Source organism: Salvelinus alpinus, chromosome 3, assembly GCF_045679555.1.
Source record: "Salvelinus alpinus chromosome 3, SLU_Salpinus.1, whole genome shotgun sequence".
NCBI lineage: Eukaryota > Metazoa > Chordata > Actinopteri > Salmoniformes > Salmonidae > Salvelinus > Salvelinus alpinus.
Window position 1 is genome coordinate 44,089,086 of NC_092088.1, and position 19,946 is coordinate 44,109,031.

At 40.4% G+C, this 19,946-nt stretch overlaps 1 protein-coding gene and 1 long non-coding RNA gene across 2 annotated transcripts in view; both read left to right on the forward strand.

Moving 5' to 3' along the window:
* Window positions 1–617: 617 nt before the first annotated feature.
* Window positions 618–19,946, forward strand: part of LOC139570767 (synapse differentiation-inducing gene protein 1) — a 34,532-nt gene continuing 15,203 nt past the window's right edge. Inside the window, exons 1-3 of the mRNA XM_071392918.1 lie at window positions 618–953; window positions 3,649–4,321; window positions 9,203–9,340. Coding sequence (XP_071249019.1) covers window positions 3,755–4,321; window positions 9,203–9,340 — 705 coding nt within the window. The 5' untranslated portion in view covers window positions 618–953; window positions 3,649–3,754. The remainder of the gene's footprint in view (window positions 954–3,648; window positions 4,322–9,202; window positions 9,341–19,946) is intronic.
* LOC139570768 (uncharacterized) lies at window positions 17,582–18,139 on the forward strand. Its single transcript, XR_011674163.1, has 2 exons — window positions 17,582–17,670; window positions 18,099–18,139. It is a non-coding gene; the product is annotated as an uncharacterized lncRNA (long non-coding RNA).

A 19,946-nucleotide genomic window follows, 5' to 3' on the forward strand; every position in this document is an offset into this window, starting at 1 on the left:
TATCTGTAAATTGGAGCTGTCTAGTGCTGAAATATATTGTCTTCTAGATGTCAAAAGTCTATATGCAAATATATGCAAAAATGATTCATTCTTTGAATTGAATTTCTGTTCAACAAGAAATTCAGTAATATTTAAAGTAGCACCTCTTGTTGTTCAAGCACAGATACACCTGGGGGCAGCATCCGATTATTTGATATGACAAGCAAACAGCAAGCAAGAAACTGAGGTCAATAATGCTTCCTTCAACAACCACAACATTACATTGTCATATTTGTCAATATAAAATGAGGTATAGGATTTACCTAATATAATAGTAGCAGATGGGTTACTAAACCATGGTTCATTGATATTGATGGTTCATTGATAATGTAATCCTCTTCAAAAGCCCTATATTTCTGCATGAAAAAGTATGAAAACGAGTTGAAAGACCCCGCATTCTTTAGGACCATGGGGTAAACTGTCCCATTTTGCTTGGAACCTTCATCCAACACTAGACTGATAGCCTAGGTAAGGTCTGAAAGGTTGCTATTCGACACTTTCACATACAAAGCACAGTGCAGCTGCCGTCGCTTCACAAGTAAGATGCTCTTGTGGTATGTCTGTAGCTTGTGTTGCTTGTATGCTGCTGCATCTTTCCCCCGCTGGATTCATCCAGTCTGAGCAGAAGCCAACTGCAACACCCCCATTGCAGGCACACAAAAGAAAAGTGTAATTGACTGATGTTTTTTGCTCTGCTTTTTGGAGGGTGGAAATCGGACTGTTGAGGCTTGGGTTTAACACTTTTGGCCAGATTAGGCGGAGACTCGGAGTTCTGGCTAGATGTATATGGGTTAGCTTGTAGAGAATTACCAGAGAAAGGGAACGAGCCCTGACGGATTGATAAACCCTCTGTCCACTTATGTTTCCCACGGGATCCAGCCTATTCGCCGCAGAACGCCCTTTCACCTTGGAAGGTAAGTGTGTGTGAATGCCTTGCCAGTCAGATCACGAACATGTAGGTTACAGCAATGAATGATTGCACCAAGATGACACCACAAAGATGACACCAGCGCATAACCAAATAACACTGTCTTCGTAAATTATTCACAATTCAAATATAAGTATAACCTACATTTGTCCATTTTATTCACGACATTGGGTTTTAAAGAATTGAGGAGACTGCGAAGAACACAAGCAAGCCTATAAATGTTAGTTAGCCACTGGGAAAATAAGTAATTTAAACGTCTAGTTTTGATTTACATTAGGTTGAGATGTAAACTAATGTGAATTCAGCGTGAATTCAACAAACATTTCACTATGTCACTGGATTTAGGTTAAAGGTTGGGTGAAAAAAAGACGACATTCCCTTATGTTGATTACTTTTTGCAAATCCAATCAGTTTTCCACGTTGATTCAACGTCATCAGGTGTATTTTTGTTGTTGTTGAAATTACGTGGAAACAACGTTGATGCAACCAGTTTTTGCCCAGTTGGTATTTTCATTGATTCGTTTTTTTGGGGCGATGCAGATACATTTACCAAAAGGGTAGGCTACTAGCTTTTTTGAATACATATGTTTCACGTGCCACAATAACATCAACGATATTGCCGCATTTCCGCGTGGGCTGTATATCATATAAGACTGATTTTGTTTCAAGACGAGTGATGGATGTCTGGGCCCTGACGACCGTCCCGTACTCATTACAAACAAGGTAAACAAAGGACCTTGAAGGACAGCACCATGGATAGCTCCTCCATTCACCGGAGGAGACTTCGTGCAGCTATTTTGTTCCGGTGCTGACCATGTTTTAGCCTACTTCTCCATTCACCATGTGTCATGTCCAACACTTGGATTAGTTTACACTCTAATTCATTCAAATGGACTAGGTTATTTTACTGAACCAGCATTGCATGCACGATGTATACTATGAAAATTCAAGGAAATTGGCCAACCCTTAGCCCGGCTATGTTGCCCGCTGCACATAACCCACAAACGGAGATACTGTATATTGCTTTCATGGAAAGTTAAGTTGTCGACTGGTAGGCTACCCTAACACTCATTATTTGAAAACGTAAACATTATCTGGCCTGATTGATAGCTTCCAAACATATACTTTTCTGTATAAAAAAAAAATGTCAATAGAGGTCATTGGAATGTATGAAAACATGATTTTCACTGTTTCCATTGTATTTTAGTGTTGCAAGGGGGGACCAATTGTCACTTCATTTCACATTCTCAATTCATTGACGTCTTGTCAACAGGGAGATATAGTCCCTTTCAAAGTGGCCCATCTAGTATCTTTTCAGGAGAATGACTGTCCCATTATTGTCTGTATTGCAAGGCAAGTTATGTACTCCAATGGTTTCAGAGGCTCAGTGCTGAGTTAAGCTTTTTAAAGCTTGGTCCTGTGAGGGCCAATTATGGTCATATGCTCAGAGATAGCACTGTGTTGTGACTGCCACTGAGCCAAAACGTGACCAGCTAGATATTCTCATAATGTAAATAGAGATTGCAATGTTGAACAGTTGAAGGACTATCCCTCCAATAGGCTTTAGCTTTGACATTAGCTTTGAGCATTGAAGGTGATAGAAAGGGAACAGTGGCAGTCCATTTTAATTCCACTGGAGCCTTTAATTAGCTAATTAAAGCAAGAACATGCTTTAAAGCTGTTGGTTAACTTTCCCTGAGGCCATGAATGCAAAGCAGGTCATTGAACTCTTCAGCAAAAGACGAAAAGCAAACAAATAAAGGATTGAAATTAAGCCAAGGGAGTCCCAATACCTCCCACATTCAGTGAGGCGTTTAATTGGTCACAGGGTTCTGCACGGGAATCTGTTCTCACAGTCTGTGGCAATACACTCAAAAACTGACCAGGATGTCATGTCCATTAGAGCCTCCCCTGCAGTGGCCCGTTTCTCATCCTGCACACAGAGTTTACTGCTGAACCTAGCAAAAATTGCCTTTTCATTCCAGGCCTTGGCAAGGTAGAGCATGCCGATAGATTATCAATGGCTCTGACATGAAACGTTACTGCATATGCAGGGACTACATTTGCATGGTTGAGAACCAAAACCTTGCAGGCTGAGAGAGGGATCGAGGGTGAGGCGTGTGTGCTGTGCATGTGTGTGTTTTTGTGTGTGTATGTGCATGCGGGCATGTGTGTGTTTGCCAACAAAATGCATTTGTTGGTACATACCCCACCAGATAAAAGGCAAAGTGATGTAGGTTGGGAGTTAGAAGTGCCTTAGGCAGCAACGAACACCTTGGGATTTAATGCTTGGCAGGGTTTATGTTTTGTAACTAGCAGCTGTGCCATTAAATCTTCACAGAGATGGTGGATGTTAATTGACAAAACACTCCTCTTCACTTTTTCTTAAACCCTCTACCTGGCCATGTTTCTGACTGAGCTGGATCCACCAAAATAAATCAACACAATTAAAAATACATTTACATGCGCAAGACTACATGAAAATAGGCAGAAAGCCCAACACTGATTTAAAAAATAGTTTTTCCTCATTTGAAATACCAATTCAGTAACCTAAATAGAGGAAGTATGAAAGGTTTAAAGCGTTGTCTGGGTTTATACTGCTTTTGATGAAAACAAACAAGGCAAATTGAATACAAAATACCTTTTTATCTGCTAAACCATTTTAATATGACCTCCCACAGGAGAGTGCAGCCTGCCATCCCATGCCTTCCCCAACCCAAGGTCCCTATGAGAGAGGCCTTTAAAGAGAAGGGGATTTGATCAAACAATCCAGCTCTCTAAGCCAGGATGGAGAGTGGACCAGGACAGGGAGCGGGGTCGGCCTCCAGCCAGGCTGTGGAGGCTGAGCCCCCCACCCAGCGGACGACTTCTCCAATCGGGAGAGGAAGGAATGCAGGGCTGGCCTCCTGCAAGCACAACGGTCTGATCAACACCCGCAGCTTGATGGTAGAGACTAAGGAAGGGCTGGTGTCGGTGTACTCGGCCCCCCAGTACCAGGGTCACATGGTGGTCAACCTGTCCCCTCAGCAGGAGCAGAATGGTCAGGGGGTGGGCGGAGGAGGGGGACCCCCACAGCTGCTCAACCCCAGCGCTCTGCCCCAGGGCATGGACCCCCGCTTCAGGCCCAACCTGATCCTGTACTCTGAAAACATGCTGCGGGCCTGGGGGGATGGAGGAGTCGGGGATTGCTGTGAGACCACCTTCATAGAGGACTTGGCATCCGGCTCCTCTGCTGCCTCCAAGGATGGGCTGATGCTTGCCGATGGAAAGTTCCTGGAACTGTCTGTGGAGGATGCAAAGATCCAGACCCTGTCTTATGACATTGATGATGATGATGAGTTCCAAGAGCTGGAGGTAAGGCTCGGGGGCGCTGTCTTTTATCATAACACATTAGAATGTAAACATTTTAAGGGATGGCTATATGTATGAAACACATGAATGTATTTCTGTATGGTTAGAAGTTTTCTATATATGTTTCTATTATTGCATTTAGAGCCAAATACAAATGGACCAGATGGATTTCAAAAGTTTTTGTCTGAAGGACGAAGATCACTTGGGTCCTTGAAGCTGTTCACTGAGAGCAACGTTTTATGCTTGAGATCTGATAAATATCAGGCTTTTCAAAGGCTGCCTCAGCATGAAAGAGGCTCTGTTGAGAATTCAGAGAGGCTAGAATGGAGAGAGGGGAAAGAAGATGATATGGTGAAAGGAGACAGGGGAGGAGATATGATAGAGGAGAGGGGAGAAGAAGAGAAATAGGAGGAAAGGGGAGAGGCAGTCTGAACCACTGGGTATCTGCTGCGTCTGACTGTCTCTGCCAACTGTTTTGATTCAGGTGTAGCACAGCCCAGGCATTACCCTGCTCAGGAGGCTTCTGGACAGACCAGGCAGGAGAAGACATGTACTGTATGTGGGCTCAGATGGCTATCTTGTGGATATATCATTTCCCTATTCCTGTGTTTATGTGACCTTCAAAGACTAGTTATTTATATACTAAATGTTTACAGGTCAACACTAAACTGTTGGTTTCTGGTATTGCCATGGTTTCTGGTGGTTGTCACTGGAGCAGTCAAGGTGAACACCCTTTTTATAGCGCATTCTTTATTTGAGTTAATAAGATCTTTATTACGGTATGTTGTAATACTTTAGAGAAAGCAAAAAAAAACTCCCCTTCTTCATTTGGCCCTTATTCAGTACAAAATTAGCTCTGTGCATTCTCAACGTGGGTTCTTTGAAATACACAGCAATGTAATAATATACAGTTGAAGTCGGAAGGTTACATACACTTAGGTTAGAGTCATTAAAACTCGTTTTTCAACCACTCCACAATTTCTTGTTAAACAAACTTTAGTTTTGGCATTTCACAGCCTACCTCCAAACTCAGTGCCTCTTTGCTTGACATCATGGGAAAATCAAAAGAAATCAGCCAAGACCTCAGAAAAAAAAATGTAGACCTCCACAAGTCTGGTTCATCCTTGGGAGCAATTTCCAAAAACCTGAAGGTACCACATTCATCTGTACAAACAATAGTACGCAAGTATAAACACCATGGGACCACGCAGCCGTCATACCGCTCAGGAAGGAGACGCGTTCTGTCTCCTAGAGATAAACGTACTTTGGTGCGAAAAGTGCAAATCAATCCCAGAACAACAGCAAAGGTACTTGTGAAGATGCTGGAAGAAAACAGGTATAAAAGTATCTATATCCACAGTAAAACGAGTCCTATATCGCCATAATCTGAGAGGCCGCGCAGCACGAAAGAAGTCACTGCTCCAAAACCGCCATAAAAAAGCCAGACTACGGTTTGCAACTGCACATGGGGACAAAGATGGTACTTTTTGGAGAAATGTCTTCTGGTCTGATGAAACAAAAATAGAACTGTTTGGCCATAATGACCATCATTATGTTTGGAGGAAAAAGGGGGAGGCTTGCAAGCCGAAGAACACCATCTCAACCGTGAAGCACGGGGGTGGCAGCATCCTGTTGTGGGGGTGCTTTGCTGCAGGAGGGACTGGTGCACTTCACAAAATAGATGGCATCAGGAGGAGAAAATTATGTGGATATATTGAAGCAACATCTCAAGACATCAGTCAGGAAGTTAAAGCTTGGTCGCAAATGGGTCTTCCAAATGGACAATGACCCCAAGCATACTTCCAAAGTTGTGTAAAAATGGCTTGAGGACAACAAAGTCAAGGTATTGGAGTGGCCATCACAAAGCCCTGGCCTCAATCCTATAGAACATTTGTGGGCAGACCTGAAAAAGTGTGTGCGAGCAAGGAGGCCTACAAACCTGACTCAGTTACAACAGCTCTGTCAGGAGGAATGGGCCAAAATGCACCCAACTTATTGTGGGAAGCTTGTGGAAGGCTACCCGAAAAGTTTCACCCAAGTTAAACAATTTAAAAGCAATGCCACCAAATACTAATTGAGTGTATGTAAACATCTGACCTCCTGGGAATGTGATGAAAGAAATAAAAGCTGAAATAAATCATTCTCTCTACTATTATTCTGACATTTCACGTTCTTAAAATAAAGTGGTGATCCTAACTGACCTAAGACAGGGAATATTTACTAGGATTAAATGTCAGGAATTGTGATAAACTGAGTTTAAATGTATTTGGCTAAGGTGTATGTAAACTTCTGACTTCAACTGTATGAGGTGCCCACAGAATAATTATTGTGGATTACTATCCTTAAAATGAATAACAAATACTGTACCGCATACGTAACATGATTCCCGTGGGTTTATGTTATTGGACTGCCCTTTACAATGTTCTTACAGTTCTTGTGAGGTAAAACATGTCTAAGCCTTCCAAATTTACATAGGCTGTCTAAGTTACTATCTAAGTCCCTTCAATTATCATATATCATTTACTGTGTACTCTGATATTTTCATAGAACATTGAAGTGTGTCTCAGAATCTAGTTAATGGAGCATTTGACTCCTCTATTATGCAGCCACATTTCTGACTCCATTACCGTCGGATTTAGGCACTGTGTCTGGAATGAGATTTGTGAATTACATTTTTTTGGCGTCTTGCTCAGAATCCATCTGAAGTTAATTAGCTAGAGTTCTGAAGAGGTGCAATGATTTCTTGTCGTGTCCTGCTAATCCACCCTCCAGGACAAGAATGTCCTCATAATTAGGGCCATGCTTTTTTGGGCTTTTTTTGGGCACTTTGCTTTCACCAGTATTTCCAGCATGAGTCAGTGAAACCAACCATGGAAGTATTTTGCATTTGGTTTGATTGACTCTCCCCTTTAACTGCCCCTAACTGACCCATTTTTAGCTACAACTTACTCGTCCTTGGAAAGGATCAGCTTGAGCAAAGTGAGGTTTAGAATCACTGAACTACAAATAGTATTCCCTGACAAATAATAGGCTTTGTGCAATTAATGTCACAGAGGTACGCCGCTGCTGACTTAGGCGATTCCCCCACCAAACACACATGCACAACCAGACATTGATTGATTGATTGATTGACTGGAGACAATTCAAATAACATTTCCCAGAACTTTCTACCTGCAGCAAACCTAGTGGATCATGCTGGAAATTAAGGTAAAAGCAACTTAAAAAAAAAAAAAAAGCCCATAAAGCATGTCCCTACTTACAGCCTGAATTCAAAATGTATTCAATCTTCACACGATACCCCATAATGAAAGAGTTGAAACATGTTTGTAGATTTTTTTTTCTTCAAATTTCTTCAAAATGAAATATTTAATTTACATAAGTATTCACACCCCTGAGTCAATACATTTTAGAATCACCTTTGGCAGCGATTACAACTGTGAGTCTTTCTGGGGAAGTCTCAAAGAACTTTGAACACCTGGATTGTACAATATTTGCATATTATTATAAAAAAAAATATTCAAGCACTGTCAAGTTGGTTATTGATCATCACTAGACAGCCATTTTCAAATCTTGCCATATATTTTAAAGACGACTTAAGTAAAATTTAACTAGGCCACTCAGGAACATTCAATGTCATCTTGGTAAGCAACTTCAGTGTATATTTGGCTTGTGTTTTAGGTTATTGTCATGCTGAAGGGTGAATTTGTCTTCCAATGTCTGTTGGAAAGCAAACTGAAAAAGGTTTTCCTCTAGGATTTTGCCTGTGCTTAGCTCTATTCCATTTCTTTTTATCCTAAAAAACTCCCTATTCCTTGCCGATGACAAGCATACCCATAACAATATGCAGTCACCACAATGCTTGAAAATATAAAGAGTGATGCTCAGTGAGGGATGTGTTGGGTTGGATTTCCCCCAAACATAACACTTTGTATTCAGGACATAAAGCTAATTTCTTTGCCACATTTTTTGCAGTTTTCCTTTAGTGCCTTATTGCAAACAGGATGCATGTTTTGGAATATTTTTTGCTCTGTACAGACTTCCTTCTTTTCACTCTGTTATTTAGGTTAATGTTGTTGATCCATCCTCAGTTTTCTCCTGCCACAGCCATTAAACTATTTTAAATTCACCATTGGCCTCCTGGTAAAATCTCTGAGCGGTTTCCTTCCTCTCTGGCAACTGAGTTAGGAAGGATGCCTGTATCTTTGTAGTAACTGGGTTTATTGATACACCATCCAAAGCATAATTAATAACTTCAGCATGCTCAAAAGGATACTCAATGTCGGATTTTTTACCCATCTACCAATAGCTGACCTTCTTTGCGAGGGATTAGAAAACCTCTCTAGTCTTTGTGGTTCAATCTGTGGTTCAACTTCACTGCTCGACTGAGGGACCTTAGAGATAATTGTATGTGTGGGGTACAGAGATGAGGTAGTCATTAAAAAATAATATTAAACATGATTATTATTATTAAATTCAGGCTGTAACACAAAAAAATTGTAAAAGTCAAGGGGTGTGAATACTTTCTGAAGGCACTGTGTCGCAGAGAGCGAGAGAGAGAGCGAAGTGGTGGGTTGTTTTTTGCCCATTATTGTCCAGCTGGCATGGCTAGTCGTGCCCCTGTCTGGGTGAACATATGTACAGGGCCCTCCCGGTGCAAATCGACTGCTAGAGAGCCCAGCTGTGCAAGCTGTCAGTGTATTTACAAACCTGTGCTGAGGTGAGGAAAACAAGAGGTCATCTGTAGTCTATAAAGACAGAAAATCATTTCAACTAAACATTAGCAAGGCCACCCTATGCTGCGCTACAGTGCAGTCTTCTGTAGACCTCTCTCCTTTCTTGACATGCAGTATTCACTCAAAGTATTAACTCTTTGTGCTTTCACAGAGCGAGTACTCGAGCGACTCGGAGAGTGAGGACAACTTCCTCATGATGCCACCGAGAGACCACTTGGGCCTGAGCGTCTTCTCCATGGTGTGCTGCTTCTGGCCCCTGGGGATCGCTGCCTTCTACCTGTCCCACGAGGTAAGGACTACTGTACTGTCAATGACTCTACACTACGGCTTGGTCACCACAAGCATTTATAGTAAATATCAAGTCAGTCTTAGGAGAATGTGTATAACATCAGACAATAAATAACCGTTTATAAGTCAATAATTTATAGAATTACGTTTTGTTTATTAGGACCCTCATTAGCTACTGCACATGCTGCAGCTACTCTTCCTGGGGTCCACATAAAATGTAAAAATACATGACAAAGTACAGAACAGTTAGAGACAAGAACACAAGATGTGACATTAAATTCAAACAAGAGTTATATATTAGAAAGACACCAAGAGACAACAAAAATACTATTTCACATTATTCATATATACAGTGGCTTGCGAAAGTATTCACCCCCTTGGAATTTTTCCTATTTTGTTGCCTTACAACCTGGAATTAAAATTGATTTTTGGGGGGTTTGTATCATTTGAGTTACACCACATGCACCACACTTTGAAGATGCAAAATATTTTTTCTTGTGAAACAAACAAGAAATAAGACAAAAAAACTGAACTTGATCGTAAGTATTCACCCTCCCAAAGTCAATACATTGTATTTTGCACCTTTTGCAGCAATTACAGCTGCAAGTCTTTTAGGGAATGTCTCTATAAGCTTGGCACATCTAGCCACTGGGATTTTTGCCCATTCTTCAAGGCAAAACTGCTCCAGCTCCTTCAAGTTGGATGGGTTCTGCTGGTGTACAGCAATCTTTAAGTCATACCACAGATTCTCAATTGGATTGAGGTCTGGGCTTTCCAAGGCATTTAAATGTTTCCCCTTAAACCACTCAAGTGTTGCTTTAGCAGTATGCTTAGGGTCAATGTCCCGCTCAAGAATTTCCCTGTATTTAGCGCCATCCATCATTCCTTCGATTTTGACCAGTTTCCCAGTCCCTGCCGATGAAAAACACCCCCACAGCATGATGCTGCCACCACCATGCTTCACTGTGGGGATGGTGTTCTCGGGGTGATGAGAGGTGTTGGGTTTGCGCCAGACATAGCGTTTTCCTTGATTGACAAAAAGCTACATTTGTGTCTCATCTGACCAGAGTACTTTCTTCCATATGTTGGGAAGTCTCCCACATGCCTTTTGGCAAACACCAAATGTGTTTGCTTATTTCTGTCTTTAAGCAATGGCTTTTTTCTGGCCACTCTTCCATAAAGCCCAGCTCTGTGGAGTGTACGGCTTAAAGCGGTCCGATGAACAGATACTCCAATCTCCGATGTGGAGCTTTGCAGCTCCTTCAGGGTTATCTTTGGTCTCTTTGTTGCCTCTCTGATTAATGCCCTCCTTGCCTGGTCTGTAAGTTGTGGTGAGCGGCCCTCTCTTGGCAGGTTTGTTGTGGTGCCATATTCTTTCCATTTTTTAATAATGGATTTTATGGTGCTCTGTGGGATGTTCAAAGTTTTGGATATGTTTTTAGAACCCAACCCTGATCTGTACTTCTCCACAACTTTGTCCCTGACCTGTTTGGAGAGCTCCTTGGTCTTCATGGTGTCGCTTGCTTGGTGGTGCCCCTTGCTTAGTGGTGTTGCAGACTCTGGGTCCTTTCAGAACAGGTGTATATATACTGAGATCATGTGACACTTCAATTAATGCCACCTGTGTGCAATCTAACTTATTATGTGACTTCTGAAGGTAATTGGTTGCACCAGATTTTAATTAGGGGCTTCATAGCAAAGGGGGTGAATACATATGCACGCAACACTTCTCCGTTAATTTTTTTTTTGAATGTTTTGAAACAAGTTATTTTTTTCATTTCACTTCACCAATTTGGACTATTTTGTGTATGTCCATTACATGAAATCCAAATTAAATTAAATTAAAATTACAGATTGTAATGCAACAAAATAGGAAAAACGCCAAGGGGGATGAATACTTTTGCAAGGCACTGTACATATTCATATACAGTACCGTTAAATTGGATATTTAGAAAGAGGTGAGGCGCTGGGATACAAGAAGATTTTGTATCTGTTTTTTAAAGCTGGACTTGCTTTTTGCCTGAGTAACCTATGGAGGCAGAGCATTCCACGATGACATGGCTCTATGCCAGTGGAGGCTCCTCAGAGGAGGAAAGGGAAGACCATCCTCAGTGAATTTCATAAAAATACAAATAGTGAAACATTAAAAAGTCACCAAATAATTGATTAAAACACACTGTTTTGCAATGAAGGTCTACGGTAGCCTCAACAGCAATCTGTAGGGTAGCACCATGGTGTAGCTGGAGAACAGCTAGTATCCGTCCTCCTCTGGGTACATTGATTTCAATACAAAACTCGTGGTTCTCACGCCCTTCCATAGACTTACATAGTAATTATGACAACTTCCAGAGGACGTCATTCAACCTATCAGAGCTCTTGCCGCATGAACTGACCACCCAATGTTGTCCACCCAGTCAAAGGATCAGAGAATGAATCTAGTACTGAAAGCATAAGTTACAGCTAGCTAGCACTGCAGAGCATAAAATGTGGTGAGTAAAGTTAGTTGACTCAAAGAGATAGAAAGACAATAGTTGAACAGTTTTGAATAAATACATTTCTTCAAAAATAAAGGAGAAGCAAGCAAGAGAGATAGAGAGAGCTATATTTCGTAGTATTTTTATTTTATTTGCTTAGCTAGTGAATGCAGCTAGCTATAGCCTACTAAAACACCCGGCTCAAACAGAGAGAGATACTACGTTAGCTAGCTGGCTATGACTATCCAACTCTGGAACTCTTCCTAGTCAAGGTAAGCTTTTGGTTTTATTAATTTATTGCCAACGGGGCCCACCGGTATAACTGTTTGCTGCTGATTGTACACTGTACTGCATGATTGTAGCAGGTTAACTAACACGTTAGTTCTAGAAGCTATGTTGACTATGACGTTAATATGGTGACAATGATGTAGGCTGTGTGTAGCAGTTATAATATGAAGATTTGGCTTGGAAAGGTTTTTTCGCCTGGTCACAAACAGCTGACGTGTTGTGCACTGAAGTCCACAAGCGAAGGGAAAAGGTGAGAGGAGAAGAGGGTGTAGATGTGAGAAGGAATTATACAATGATCAAAGGGATCATGCTGTTTGTATGTGGCTGCTATGAAAGTGAACTGTGTTTGTGGATGAACAGGGGTGTATTCATTCCGCCGATTCTGTTGAAAAACTTGTATTAAACAGATTGAAACGGGGATAAACATACCGGAATTTAGTCAATAGAAACTCTCGTTTGCAACTGTTGGACAACCTCATGATGGGTATAGGAAAAATTAGAGTCATGTAGTAGCCCAAACCTATCAATGTTACATTGAGCTGGGTGAATGGAATATGATTAACAGTCATCTAATATGCTTTAATAGAAATAAGGCCATGCTCCTAAAACTCATTTATCGTCCTCTCTCATCTTAAACGGCCCTGGCCGGCACTGCTCTATACATAACTAAGCGACCCATTAAATCTGTTTTTGGTTTGGTACCGTGAAGAAACCCATAGTGGCATGTCTGGTGGGGTATGTACACTGAGTGTACAAAACATTAAGGACACCTGCTCTTTTTGTGACATAGCTTTCACCTGGATTCACCTGGTTAGTCTATGATACCTTATTGATGTTACTTATTAAATCCACTTCAATCAGTGTAGATGAAGGGCAGGAGGTTAAAAAATGTTAAGCCTTGAGACAATTGTGACATGGATTGTGTATGTGTGCCATTCAGAGGGTCAATGGGCAAGACAAAATATTTAAGTGCCTTTAAACAGGGTATGGTAGTAGGTGCCAGGCGCACCGGTTTGTGTCAAGAACTGCAACCCTGCTGGGTTTTTCATGCTCAACAGTTTCCGTGTGTATCAAGAATGGTCCACCACCCAAAGGACATCCAGCCAACTTGACACTACTGTGGGGGTGCAACTCAATATTAGGAAAGTGTCCTTAATGTTTTGTACACTCAGTGTATGTCTGTTTGAAGTGTATGCAAATAGATTATACAAGTGGTTAGGCATTTTCAACACACAAATATTTCTTAAAATCCCATATAAAAACAACATGAATTAACCTTGAGAGGAAGATAAGAGTGGACCTGATGAAGATGGTAGGTAGTTGTTTTCCCCGTGTGTGTAATGATCTCATATCTCTGTGAGCTGCTCGAAGCCTCTGGCAGAGGCCCGCTACCCACACTGCATCACTCTGGTCTGACTGCACATCACGACTCACACCTACATCTCTCTTATTCTCCAGCTTAAAAAAAAAAAAAAACTCTGCTCGGTTGGCATGGGCAACACAGCCCACACTAAAATCAATTCCCTAAAATCCAACTACAAAGCCTAGCAGACGCAGAATAAAAAATGTAGCAGGCTGGATTTAAAACGACATCGCCATGGTGGGAGGTTTTGAAAAGCTTTAGGGTATTATCAAAGATAAGCTATTCAAAGCAGCCATTGAAAGATCCTGAAAGGAGCAGGACAGGAAAACATTTTGAGCCTCAGTGATTTGAAAACACATGCACAAACTCATGTTAAGTAAATCTCTTCTGATCATCTTCCTTCTTTGAGTTGTCCTCAATTGATACTGACACTTTGGGTTTTAGGAAAATCAAAGGTGGTCTGCAAAACATAATGAAGGAAAATGCAGCCTTGATAAAGCAACCCACGTACACAAAATAGATGTCGAAATCTTCACTTCATCATTAAAAAAAATACTATAGACACAATTTCCTGTGTGTGCAGAATGGATAGGCACGGATATAAGTGTGTTTATTGGATCTAAAGAGTTAGAAGCCAGAACCTTATAATTAAGAACATTGTTAGTATTTACATTTATGTAAATGTCACAATGTGATAATTGGATGGATAACCATGCATAGATCGATAATCTTAAAGCAAGGAACTGCTGCAGTACGGCTCAATTTTCTGCTAAAGTCTGTATTTATGTGTACTCTAGATAAACCATGTTGTCTACCGCCCACACATACAGGGTTTCTGCCATAGCATATGTTCTCTTTCAACACCTCCCTCAGGAGTTTGTGTTTCAGATATCAGTCACCTTAACCCATTTGTTACCAAATTTTTGCCACTGTGCCACTATGCAAATCTAATGCCATTAGTAACCTTAAGGGGGACCTTCAATGCTGCAGACATGTTTTGGTACCCTTCCCCAGATCTGTGCCTAGACACAATCCTGTCTCGGAGCTCAACGGACTATTCCTTCGACCACATGGCTTGGTTCTTGCTCTGACATGCACTGTCAACTGTGGGACCTTATATAGACAAGTGTGTGCCTTTCCAAACCATGTCCAATCAGTTGAATTTACCACAGGTGGACTCCAATCAAGTTGTAGAAACATCTCAAGGATGATCAATGGAAACAGGATGCACCTGAGCTCAATTTCGAGTCTTATAGCAAAGGGTCTAAATACTTATATAAATAAGGTATTTCTGTTTTTGTGTTTTTATACATTTGCAAACATTTCTAAAAACCTGTTTTCGCTTTGTCATTATGGGGCATTGTGTGTAGATTGCTCAGGATTTATTAAGCAATTTTAGAATAAGGCTGTAACATAACAAAATGTGGAAAATGTCAAGGGGTCTGAATACTTTACGAAGGCAGTGTACATACCTCACATGCAACCCATAATAAAACAATGTAATTAATATTACCAAGTCTATTAAAACTGAATATCTGACTCTATAAAGCTGAAGGATAAATAGGAATATGCAACCAATTTTCTTAAAGAGACACAAGAATAATAACAAGAAAGGTCTGAGAATGGAATAAAAATATTCTATATCAAAGGCAGATATTTAATATCATTGTAAAATTAATGAAATCACATACAAGGCACAAAGCTTAGGTTACAAGGCAATACTGACATTAACAAAACAACGTATTGAACAGGCATTAACAAAACATTGAAAATGAAGGCACATACTGTATGTAAACTAGACCATTTTAACATTATTTTTGCAAAGAAAATATTAAAACATTTCAACAACGTATTTGTTTTTTAAGCTGTTAAATACAGCTTGGAGAAATTGTGACCATTTTGAGAAATCATATGAAACTTCTGTGAATCATACTAGACACCTTAATGCATAATATGATACATTTGTTTAGAGGTACAACTTTAACTTCTCTGGAGCTTGCAAAGTACAAAAGCTTTATGCTCTCACTTTTGTGACCCATGGGATTAAATAGGTGCACTTTAATCAAGATCAGGTTACTGCTTATTGTCTCTTTCTGTGAAAATGTGCCCTCAAAATCTTACGCTCAAAGCAAAGCAGACCAGAAAGCAGCTTCTGTGTCAATGGTAGGACGTCAGTAAGAGCTGTGTTTCGAGTGTTGTACTTTGGTTTCTGCATATTGAGAACAACTGTAAAGGCCGTAGCCATTTGAATTGGTTCCCTTTACCTTTTGTACTGCTCAACACTCCAATTAATTTCCTCCTTTCAGGAGGAACAAAGCAATCAATACACAGCTCTTTGGGGCGACAGGGTGTAGGAAAAAAGCTTTAACCACAACAAATCTAGATTTCATGGGTGAGATTGCAGGGGACCCCCCACCCCGTAAACCAATCTGTCAGAATGACTTTGATTTTAGCAATTCATTTTGGCACATTGTTAGCTGCAGTTATTGTACTGAATGAGATACAGGACATCATCATCATCATGATCGTTGTCAAAATGGTCATCTTGTCTTTCTTCCTCCTGTTCTTCATCATTATTGCATTGGTACCCCTGATAGTTTTTACGTCTTACGTGGTAATGATGCCATTTTCTGAGAGCAGTTAAGTGTTACAACTATATGTTATTATATCGATCAACAGCTCCCAGCATCCTTACTCCTTACTCTTATGTTACTGTCTCAAACTCAAAGGACATGCATGGATTGGCTTTTATCGAAGCGGAAACACCCAGACTGAATCTAAGGTCATTACGCCGAAACATAAGCCTGTTTGTATGTCCCTTCAATCTATACTCCAATCAATACAGACACAGAGTGGCCATTTTTCTTTATGTTTTTGCGGGATTTTCGAGTCCCTCAGTCAAGCTCCTGATTCCCTTTTTTTTCTCGATCAAGCTGGGCGGAAGCGTGTTTTGGTACGCTTTCTTTCCACTTTCATTATTATGACACCAACAGTGAAACAGTTGATGATGACTATGTTCCTCTGACTCATCTGGCAGAGTGGAAGAGCTCTGGTCATCATGCATATTGCAACCACCACACTACTTCCCATCTGTTCTAAGGCTTAAGAGGAACTATCAGAGAGGGTAGATTGTGAAATACATATTCAAGCAAGGGTTGGTCTCTTCTATAGATGTGCACCAATCCAAGAGCAACCTGGTGGAGAACAAGGGCCAATCTGTCCATTTATCTCTGTAGTTAATATGACCGGCTGAGAGCATTTTTTTATTGTAATTGCCACCTTCTACTGCCTGAAGTGCCTGCCTGGTTGCCAAAATTGTTTGTGCATTAGCACACTCTCCCGACTTTTTTTTGTCAAACCAATCAAACCATGCTAAAGCACAAACAACTCTGCGACCAGGCTAACTAAAAGCCATTACACAGAGCATAAATCAGATCTGCACGCTCCATTGATCCACCGAGAAATACTGCTGTGTAAATGGACATGCATAACTCTTTGAATATTTAAAGTGCTTTGCTTTGAGGGTATTTCCCTGGTTTGAATAAGCCTTAAGGTGTTTATTTACTTTCTCCAGGGCAATATATAACTCTGGTTTACTAATGAAATAGTTGTTTTCATGAGGATCCCTCTCTCGGCCCTCACCATCGTTCTAGTGACACATTACATGGTTGGACCCAGACAGTTTTAATCAACAGCTGTCGCTGATATATTGCAACTGTGCATCGACAAGACCAAATTGGTGCATTGTGTTCCCTCTTTCTACCCAGCAAGAGCAAACAACATGTGTCCACGACTATTATCACATAACCCACTTCAATCGCTGTGGTTAAATGGACAGCTTCATCTTTATGCATGTGCCCATTTACCGGCTCACAGATTCATTAAGCTGGGGCCAAATACAGATTGAACGGCCTGAACACAAGAGACCAGAATGAGATCTGCTGGAAATGAAACATCCTGACTGGTTGTGCTGCCATCCTGTTAGAAGGTAACAGATTATTTTATTACAATAGTTAAAATGGATTTTCATTGTGTTCCATGGTGTTATTTGCCCCCTAGTGGAGCTTTCTGGTACTTAGACTGTACGCAAACAGGAAGTAGAGAATTCGTTCTGCACGCTTAGAAGCAGCTAAAAACAACGCTACGGTGCAGGTCTTTCAGTGTAGTTATTTCTTGTCACGCTTCAGCCTTGGAAAATATTTGTTTGTAAGTTCGATTCAAGCATTTAGCTAATGATGATAATCTTGTTATTGATAGAGTTTCTTACATATCAATGTTGGTTGGTTGCATTTACTCACAAATTGCAATGCCTTTCATGTATGATGTTAGCTGTATTACTTTGCTCGTGCGTCATGCAAACGAATTGTAAAATATACAATACTGTATTTTTGTTACTGTTTCTAGTGTAATATACCTTGTTATTCTACATAGATGGTTGTACATTATTAGAGTAATGAAAGGAATTAGTCAATTACCATATGAGAAAGCAATTAGCTATATGGTTTGGCATCATGCCAGATGCATGGTACCGTAGCACGTGCTTTGTATTCATGCAACTTCAAATGTATAATGTACAGCTACAGTATGTTGGTGTGAATTGAATACTAAAGTATATTCTTTTCTGTGTTTTGCAGTTTTACAACATAAACGTTTTCAATATATTCATTCAAGAAAAGTCACGCCTTGGGAGTTTTATTGAAGATTTAGTTGTTAGCTATCTGTCTAGTTTTGCATGGGAACGCAACTCAAGGGCAGAATACTGGTCATTCAGCTGCTGTATAAGAATAAGTAACACCTCATTTAATTTTGGTTGAGACAGGTATCATGCTTCTCCACAGGATTACCATTGTCAAAGCCACAGACACAAACAAATAGGAATAGTATTTTACTATTACCTGTACCACTCAAACATTTCTTCTGTTATTGGCGGATTTTGTGATTTGAGTAATTGGTTTTGCCACGGATTATTGTATTGGAATTGTTATTTATCTATTTTCCTGAGCATACCAGGTCATTGTTATTCTCTGAATTAAGGTGTTGGTGTATACAAATGGTGTGATGGAAAAATACATTATGTGCAGCTGAATAATTCCCCTGTTTTTTTGTCACGGTGAGATATTAATACTGTAGATCTTATTTTAATTAAGCTCCATACTATCACATGGGCAAAGTTGAATAGGTCCCGACTCCCTAGAGAGGAGGTCTCTCACTGTTTCCGATACCAAACTGCAACAATCTGTTTTTGCTAAACCAGTGTGCATAATTCACTGCTTTTAGAGTTTACTCCATACAAATGGAGTAAGCTTTTTATATAATATTTTGGCTAGAGAGAGTGTGAGAGTGGGCCTTGTATGGAATAAGCTGGGAACAAATACCTTTCCTGGGTGATGGCGATGATCCACAAAGCACAGATTCTTTATTTACTGTATACCACGGATGGGCTTTTATGTCCTTTCCTCTTATCCACAATGACCTACTTCTCTATACTTTCATGTAGTGTATACAGTACATTTATGTCCCTGTGGACAATAGTGTAGGAGTACTGTATTTAAGTTTGTTTTTGAAATGTGAAAGATTATTTTCAGGAAACACCTTCAGATCACAAGGGTAGAAGATAATTGTGTAATGTGTTTTGTAAAAAACATTCATCCTCAGTCGCAAAATGACGTGGCGGTTTCTCTTTTTCTCTTTCTCCGTACTGCATCTGAAGAACTGCAGTTGCTCCGTGGTTAATTCGTTTTTGCTTTGATTTGATTTTAATTAATTATGCTGACTTGAATTGAACCAGTAATTACAAAGAACTGTCTCTCGCCTGCGCAGAACAATAGGATTGTTAATCGTATTTGCATACTTAGTATGCTCGTTCAATTTATGGAGGGCTGGGTGGAAAATGGGACTGTGTCTAAGATTTTCCCAAGACTCAACAACACCCTATGTGGCATCCTCTAGTTTAAACAGATGATAGTTAGAATAACGAGACACAGACTGGCAGCACTGTGGCTCATTTTGATGCATTTGTCAGTCATCTGAAACAGTCTGTATTTTTGAAGGGCTCCTGAGAGTTACTGAGGAATCTTGATCTAACTGTCTTATACTTTAAACAACAACATCGAAGCCATTCTATAGAGATGTCTCTCATACTGTATATTCATAAACAGTCATTTTCAGGCCCAACTGAATGTTTCATTGTCCTCATTACAATTCGGCCGGCTGCAGCCAAAACAACCATGTCCTGCTAACCTTTCTAAGCATGCAGAAATTACTCGTCTTTTGTTTCAAATACTGTATGTAACATCATAGACATAACAACACAGATCAATTATGGTTCATTGTCATGTTAACAAAGGCTATTACCTTCGCATAGCTCTGCGAATGGTTCAACTGTGCATGTATCCTCACTATGTGATGAAGATAGATGGGCTCCCGAGTGGCGCAGTGGTCGAAGGCACTGCATCTCAGTGCTAGAGGCGTCACTACAGACC